General features: G+C 40.2%; 1 protein-coding gene across 1 annotated transcript in view; it reads right to left on the bottom strand.

Moving 5' to 3' along the window:
- Positions 1-217: 217 nt before the first annotated feature.
- LOC128727518 (neurogenic locus protein delta) overlaps positions 218-9,325 on the bottom strand; it is a 20,179-nt gene continuing 11,071 nt past the window's right edge. Inside the window, exons 2-6 of the mRNA XM_053821437.1 lie at positions 9,322-9,325; positions 4,043-4,106; positions 3,530-3,778; positions 2,833-2,887; positions 218-2,555 (exon numbers count right to left, since the gene is read on the bottom strand). The exon at positions 9,322-9,325 is cut by the window's right edge and continues 302 nt beyond it. Of these exons, the coding sequence (XP_053677412.1) occupies positions 218-2,555; positions 2,833-2,887; positions 3,530-3,778; positions 4,043-4,106; positions 9,322-9,325 (2,710 nt within the window). The remainder of the gene's footprint in view (positions 2,556-2,832; positions 2,888-3,529; positions 3,779-4,042; positions 4,107-9,321) is intronic.

Raw genomic sequence — 9,325 nt, 5'->3', positions numbered from 1 at the left:
TCACGAAAAAGATTGTGGGAACATTTGTCCGCATCACATCTACATATACATATGCATATGCATCAATATGTCAATATACCCATCCTATTATCTACCAAGGGAAGTACTCATTGCGCTGATAAGTGTTCTGATCCTTTCTCGATCGCTTTTGGTTGCGAAGGGTAATTGAAGCGAAAGGTGACTATGTCTAAAACACATCAGACTCGTTATTGAATTATTATATGTGAGGTGGACTGCATGGCCCAACGATAGAATGACTTCCACTGACAACGCCTACCGATGACGCTGCATTCCAGCGGGGATGGCATAATCGACCAGATTCGGACAGCACTGATATGCGCTTGTCGAACATATCCTTTCCACTGTTACCACTACAAGACGTTCCCGAAGTTGTTGCTGCCGCTGCCGAAGAGGATAGCACACCGGCCCCCGGAGATGCAACTATTGCTGCGGCATGGTGCGTTGCCGACGATTGTGATAGTATCGCATTGTGATGGTTGTGATGCTGTTGTAACAACAGCGATGGATCCGTGTTTAGCTGTTTCTGTGATTTGGCACGTTGCAACGTCGAGCAGGATGCCATCGAAGGTCCATCCTCGCTGGTGCTCAGATACAGCAAAGCACCAGCATGTCCCACCCCCCCAACTCCACTTCCTCCATTGGTTGCAACTGCTGCTGCACCCAACAAGCAGCCACTATCGTCTAAGTTTGTTCCTCCAAGCAGCATTGAAGATGATCCGATAGTACTGGACGTTCCCACGCCACTCGTCCCACTTCCGCCACTGACACCACCAGTACCTGCAGAAGATGGCAGGGACGGCATGTTGTTGATGCTCTTGTCCCAAGTGTTTTTGATCATATGATGCGAGCTGTCAAAGTTCGAAAGGGTGTTGCCACTGTTCCGTTTTTGACTGGACGACTGAAGGTGGTTGTGGAATCCGTTGTGATATTGCTGCTGTTGCTGTTGCTGCTGCTGTTGTTGCTGTTGTTGATGAGATGAAGAAAGTTGCGAAGAGCCTTGCACCGTAGAGGACGACGATGATTGCTGATGATGAAGGTGCTGTTGTTGCTGTTGCTGTTGCAGATGGTTATCCACCATCCGATGATGATGGTGCGACGAAGCGGACAGATTATGGGATGCATTTTGCTCGTTTTGCTTCCGTGCCTCAGCATCGTCTTTTTCCTGCTCTCGTTGACGCTTGCGTTTCAAGCAGATGACGATCGCTGTCGCTATGAATGCTCCCAGTGGAGTTGAAATGGAAAACATCGCAATCAACACAATCTGACCACTGCTTAATCCATCCGAATTTCGACGACTACCGCCAGATCCACCGGCATCGTTCCCACTGTGCCGTTGCTGCTGTTGAGGATGATGATGGTGATGAAACTGCGAGCCGCCGCTTGTAACTGCCGCTCGTTGAACGGCCGCAGATGATTCTTCATCGCATGTTTGCCCACGGAACCCACCAGCACAAACACACTGGAAGTGGTTTAACCGATTAATACAAGTGCCACCATTTCGACATGGGGCCGAACTACACTCATCCACGTCGGCACTACAATCCTTGCCAGTGAATCCAGGACGACACTGACACCGGTAATCATTATTCAGATTTGTACAAACGCCTCCGTTTGCGCAGGGTTTGGTCAGGCATAAGTCTACCTTTTCCTCACAGTGTGTTCCGATGAACCCTGGTACGCACTGGCACTTGAAATGGTTGTCCGCGTCGACGCACGTGCCACCATTAAGACACAGATTGTCGATGCAATCATCCACGTTTTCCTCGCATCGATCGCCAATAAATCCATCTGGACACAGACACCTCAACATTCCGTTGATACCGTTGTTATCATTTGTTGATCTAAAAAGCGCAGCTAGCGACGACGTCGAAGACGACGACGACGCCACAGAGGAAATCGAGATCGACGATGAATGCGAAGAGGCTAAAGATGACGAAGATCCTGCCACGTGGCAAGAGCCTCCATTGGCACAGAAGTTGTCGTAGCATTCGCCGGATTTTATCTCGCACGTGGTCCCACTATATCCAGAAGGGCAATCGCACCGGAAGTTAGACGTCGTTGACGACGATGAAGAAGAGCTGGCAACATCGATGCAAGTACCATGGTGACATGGTTTTTCAGCACATGTAATCGCCTCACGTTCGCAATGTATTCCCATCCAACCGGTTGCACAGTTGCACCGATACTTGCGTTCATCAGCGTCCCCAAATGTATCGCCTTCTACGGTGGTGTTGTGGCAGGTGGCCCCATGGAGACAAGGCTGATCAGTGCAGCTCGTCATATGCGACTCGCAGTCGTTGCCTCGGTAGCCCGGCCGACACTTGCACGTGTACGAACCTTGGCCTGTATTGAAGCAGGTGCCCCCGTTCTGGCACGGTTTGTGGTTGGTGCAGTAGTTTAGATCCTGATTGCAAAACAATCCGCCCCAGCCTTCCATGCAAACACACTCCCAGGGCTTTTCGCATGTGCCGTGCAAACAACCTGGATAGGGTTCGCATTCATCACACAGTGGCCCTTTCCAGCCAGATTGACAACTAAAGCGTGCAACAAAATTAACGAGAAGAGAAGAAGAGAGAACACAATAAATATTTGAAAAAATCGTGTGGACACATTATTCGTCGCAACGCCACACGTAGCCAAACATTGAAGAGAAGATACCTTTCTACATCATTTTGTATACCTTATACTTCGTTATAGAAAACGAAGAGTAGGAAAGAAGGAAAAGGCCAATGTAAAGGTAACGTGAAATAACTGGCATGTCTGCGCTGCTTCTAGACCAGGTCGTGATATGGCGCAAGCAATCATACTTACATGCATTCGTTGGGTTTGTTGCAGTTTCCGTGAAGGCATCCAGGAGTGCAGCGAGCTGTGGAGGTAGAATGCAAATAATAAAAAGAATAAAACGACTATTAATTCTAACAGACCATGAAATATTCATAGTCTTCGGGATTAATTAATTGACAACCTCGTTGCGAGCTATTGTACAAAAGTGATAGCTACTAATAAACTCGATATATAAATATTTTAATTCTGTATGCATCTTAGAGCCAAAGCATTACACTTAATATAGTATCAATTTAAATGAAATGTTTTTCGCAATCCTGTAGTAGGCTCAGATATATATATATATATATATATATATATATATATATATATATATATATATATATATATATATATATATATATACACATATATATATATGTATATATATATGTATATATATATATATATATATATATATATATATATATATATATATACATATATATATATATATATATATATATATATAAATATATATATATATATATATATATATATATATATATATATATATATATATATATATATATATATATATATATATATATATATATATATATATATATATATATATATATATATATATATATATATATATAAATAAATTGCTTTAATATTATCCACATGGAGGTTTTATAATGATGCTTTTCGGATGGGCAGATCCGTTCACTAAACCACTTACCAAAGGTACAGTATTCACCCTGCCAGCCGGACAAACAAACACGTTCACCGATCGGTGAGCAGGTGTAATGGCCAAATTGATCGTCCCGCTTGCGGCACAAATTGGCACAGCCTTCACCGTAATAGTTAGGATCGCACGTCACCCGGAACGCATACCGTATCATCGTGTGCGATGAGTTGTAACTGTCTTCCATCCAGTCGGCGGAAACTTCCAGTATCCGCTGGATCGAGAGCCGAGAAATGAGTGTGCCTGCCGAAAAAAGAAATGCATAATTATAAGCGTATAAAGAGCACACAAGAAAGGACCACTTCCGTAATGTTTTTTCCACATTGAAGTCCAAATAGCGCAACGACGGCAACTCGCTTTCTTTCATTCGTTAACGCACGAAGACGAGCAAATGAAAAATATCCAAATTAACAGTGGGTTTACTACTGCGTTGACCGTTCAACCGACCAAGTTACATTCATTATAAATCATGTAATCAGGCGCATGTTACTTATGGCTACTACTTACCTGAAGATCGTGTAGTTGTTTCATTTGTATCATGCCATGCTTCTATTATCAGCGTAAAGTAACCCTGGTAACCGAGTAACCGAGCGAAAAAAGAAAGAAAAGCGAATAGGAAAACGATCAGCAAAAAAATCGTACTTTGCTTAGTATGAACTATACTTGGTTTTAGTGTAAACATTCTTGCCCACTAAAAACAAGGCTCTGGAATGACAAGAATGCTTTAACAAAATATAAATTTTAAGCCACCAACACCTGTCGACCTCAACCTTCTTCTTCTACTTAAACTGCAACTGTAGACGGCGAACGTAGCAAATAACATACCCCCACTTGTAACATATACAAAATAAACCTATACTAACTGATCCCATGCCAGCGGCTTCCGTTGAAGGTCGTTGGAAACCTTGTTGCCTACATATTTTGCGAACGAGTCAAAACAGCACATGGAAACTCTATTAAAGACCCTATAGAATGCTAGTATGTCGACGAAGCCTTTGGCAGCGAGTATGACAAATTCCACGCGCCATTTCGTAAAGGTTCCATTCGCTCGCGAAGAGAAAACTTGCTGTTTGCGACCCACTTCCAACAGGTAACACGGCATGCCGGTTCTTCGTTCTGATGACCTGAAGTGAATCGAGGTCAAATTTAAATCTTCCAAAATGTTCCCTTCTCTAATCATATTGTAAGTACTAGTGTAGTCAAAGATTATCCACAACGAAACGTTTAAACCTCAAAGAATTTTGCAAAATAATCATAATCGAAGTTGGAGTGTTTGAGCACAGTTTATCACTGTAAAAAACCGTGTGGTTGTTGGCTTTACAGTACGAACAGATATCACCATACATGGCGTTCGTTGCATATTACACCTTTTTTTGGAAAAGTAATCTTAACTTGTACTGATCAAAATTCTTATCAAACGCAGCCATTGAAACACACAGACAATGTAGTTTAAAGTCCTCTTAACGACACATGTGATTAAATACATAACATAGACCATATTATTTTTTATAGAATATTTCTTAGGCGTACGATAATGACAATGTCACTTAATATATAATATTACGAAATTGTAATCTTTCATTAATTTATTCACAATCAAGGCCTTAAAATGCTTTAGTAATCTTGTTTTTGTATAATTGCCTATAGTTGTACTGAATAAAACTTCCATCAACACAATACTTATCACTTGCGTTTTTATGCAAACTTATAAACACGACTATCATATTTCTGGCACATTGGAAGCAATTCATTGCGTAATATAACATCTTTCATTCCTTTCCACATGGCGCACTCATATTTGCTATACGTTTTATTTGTCCCAGGTGTCCTTTTCGAAAAATCTCTCTCTTTCTAAAATCTCTCAGATCACGTCTCTTTCTTCCTTCGTGCGATGAAGGGTTCTGCGATAGCATATGAGAGCGTGCGCGCGCGCTCGTATTGCCGCGTGACAGCTGGTTTGCCAAACTCGGATAGCTATAATGTACAGCGTAGCATAAAAAACGTTTCCATTATAAACAATCACTAAAACACCCAACCAGCAGAAGAAGCAAGCCACCGCTAACAGGTGAGACGGTATGCAGATAGCAGAGGAAGCAAACGCGACGGAGACATCCAAGGTGACGGGGAACGGAAGACGATACTATGTTGAGCAGAACGTCAGGAGGGCATGGATGAATGGGTACGCAAGGGACGGAAGTAAAAGAAAAATAATATCAAAAACGAAAAAAAACTTGATGCATCTTTTGTAAATATACACATAAAAACATATACACGTGAGCATATACGAGTGTATAAAAATATACTTTTTCCATCTGCTTCCATCCAATAGCTATGAGGAGAGAGCGCCGGTTGGCGTCGGTTGGTTTGCGCTCAATTAGATTATGCTGGTTGGTTGCCTTTGCATGTCTGGCTGCGTGCCGGTGGCAGCTTACTTGGATGGAAGGTTTCTTTGATTAACGTTTCAAGACTGCCTTGGTTATAACACTACTTTACTTTGCTGGTTTTAACCTTGGATGGTATGGACTGAACTTGAATTGTTAGCTTTACTTTCTGATATTCTTCCCTAACTTGCACCTCACAACCTGGAGTGCGACAGATCGTAGCAAGCCTGTTAACGAATGCGACAGTTTATTAGGAATATAATTCCAATGCTTTAATCTCTACGTTCGTTTAAGTTGAGCTATGAATTCGTATGCATGTACCTTACACCTCTATTAGCAACAGCATAGAGTAGTAACAACAGCAGTGTAGAGAGCATTCAGCATTATTCTCTATACCTGCATGTCTGTAGTTCTTATTTATATGCTTCCATACACTTAAAAATACAAATTACATTACAAATAAATCTTCCTGTTTGACAAAATGTCATCCCATTGCACTGGAAGGTAAAAATACCACCAAGAAATCAATAAAGTTGCAAAATTATGACAATTTATTTACATGTGAATTCAAAACGACAAGGTCGATTATGAAAGCAAAAAAAAAAAAAAAAAATATATATATATATATATATATATATATATATATATATATATATATATATATATATATATATATATTTATATATATATATATATATATATATATATATATATATATATATATATATATATATATATATATATATATATATATATATATATATATATATATTCCATATATACATTATACAATGTTAAGAGAAATGATGTCAGATGCGAATAATGTACTGATGTTTTAAGAATATAGTATAACACAAGGGTTAGAGAATAGCAGGCACCGACGGAACGTCATGCAGAACTGCAAAAGCAGCTGCAACAGGCGTGTTGCCATCGTTACGATAAGGGGGGATCCACACACAGCTGAATGAGATGGAGCGATTTTGCAGACAGAAGAACAGAGCGAATGTGCAAGGGTCTCGCAAGTTCAATTTAGACGAGCCTTTATAAACATCCTTTTCCTCATTCGTTTCAACCTGAATTCGTTCTCACATCCCAATGTCACAATTACGGGTTTTCGTACTGCAACGATTGCTTTTAGTTTAAACTCTGTTTTACGAAATAGAACGATTTTAACCAACCGAAGTCAACCCAACGCGTGTTATTTTACTATAGACATCTTCTTCGTTCGATTATCAAATTAAGTCAAATTATTAAAAAAATTCTATTACCATAATTACTAGCTAAATTGTAGAAGTAAAATTAAAAACCATCAACAATCTCTCGTGCGACGTGTGATTCATCATCGTCGTCAAGCATAGGAAGATAAAACGCAGAACAACGGTTCGACAGTAACTCCAACCAGTGTATATGTGCATCCGTTTTCATGGAGCAGGCGGCAGATTGCGACGGTGAATGGGACACGCCACCTTGGTTTTGGTGCCTTGGGTGTAACAGAAGATATCCCTCCCTCTTTTGCTTGAAACCCAACACGTTTTCGTACTCCTCAAACATTCATCAGCGGTAAGCACCACATCGCACTCCACACGGACGCTCCGAAAACCTGAATAGCAGATGTTACCAACAAAGGGAAAAGTACACGTTCCTCTCCTCTCGTCCTTAACACAGCACCGGGAGAGCGACAGACACAGACATGCCAGCCGCTGCCTGCTGCCATCTTTTTCTTTTCATGCGCTCCGGTGGCACGATTGTGCTTTTCGTTTTTTCGGGGTTTTCTGCCTTTTTACGCCTAGTCCGTTTTTTCCCTGATTCGTTCATTTTTCAGCATTATTGTTACCACATGGCGCATTTTAAAAACCGATCTTCTCCTCACGCACCGCATGTGTCCTGGCCTTACTGAAAACTTCGCTGCGGTGAGACATACCGGGCCGGCTGGTTGGACTGTCAGTTGTGTACGCCAGTTATCTCCCACTACCACTCGCACAATGGGTTGCACCCGCCCCAGCACCCTAGCATTGTTAATGCACTCTGATATACTACACACAACTCTCATTTGCCAGATTGGTACAGGTATTTTTGCATTCGGCTCTCACGCGTAGAAACAACTGCTCAGTTATTTCTATCCCATTTATTTAGCTGAGGTTAGGTTGCAGTTCAGTCCGCTAGGCTGCTGCAAAATAGGTTTATCTAAAAAACATACCAGCTTACTGCGGTGAAGATATCAAAGAAACCACCAACATCATGCATGAAAAAAAAACTGGAGACCAGATTGACTTTCAAATATATTTCCCAGGGATGAAGAAACTGTCATGTCTAGGTCAAATACAGTTTAATTAGGAACGTATTGAATGAATCTATGAAGTGAGGAATATATCAGCCCGAAAGTCTGCGGATTCTAAAAATGTAACCTCATCTTACAATTATAAGCTGCCCTGATCATCAATGATAAAAGAAAGAAAACACCATCAATTAAAAAACCGCTTCAGTATGCGACTGTTATACACACGAATGTTACTGAGCAAAAAATGTGCAATTGCAGATACACTCACGGCAGTGTTATACACAATTGTTTGCCGTAACAATTGCACAATTATTTGCAATCACTGTGGACTGAAATACACTTCTATTGCAACCGTAGATTGTAAAATACAACGGAACAGAAATATTTTCAATCAATTATTAACAAATATATTTTATTATAGCTTTCAGCTCATATTCGTAAATATGGCATTAGTATCCACGATGAAATCAAAAATAATACAAAACTATTGCTGCAGTAATTTTATGGAATTAGTATAATTGTTTGTTTTTTTTTTTGACAGTATTGCATAGCTCATTACACTAGCGTTACCACCAACAATAAAATCTTAATGCATTCCCAACATGGCGGGAAACAAAACACTGTCCATAAAATCTTACAACTACCGGTAACCGTAGTTGCTTCAACATCATGAAAATACCTCAAAATCGAGATTTGAGAAATGAAGCAAAAACGATTGAAGGTGCCTCACATACGACTGAAAAAACGCATCTAGGAAACAGCCGTCACACATCCGCATGGTCTGGTCTCCATTTTCGAAAGGAAGCAGCTGGTGCTTTTCAAGTTGGGCATAAAACCAGGTATAATTTTGTATTTTAATCGTGTTGCCCAGCACGATGTTCCTGTTTTCTGAAGGAACAGCTCTCTTTAACTCATGTAGTCGATTTCACTTTTTTATATTTGCTTCTTTTGGAAGTGTTTTTAAATTCGGAAAATTGAAATTGCAAATTATAAATGATACATCACGGTTTTTAAAATCAAAATAAAAAAATCATCATAAAAGTATTTTGAAAATCCACGATTTGTTCCGTAATTTAAGGAAATAGAATACAAAATATCAACGTGCTACAAGTACAACCACTACTTACCGGC

Source organism: Anopheles nili, chromosome 3 (genome assembly GCF_943737925.1).
Source record: "Anopheles nili chromosome 3, idAnoNiliSN_F5_01, whole genome shotgun sequence".
Taxonomy (NCBI): domain Eukaryota; kingdom Metazoa; phylum Arthropoda; class Insecta; order Diptera; family Culicidae; genus Anopheles; species Anopheles nili.
Note: the sequence above shows the minus strand (reverse complement) of the source record. Positions and strands in the feature narration are given on the sequence as shown.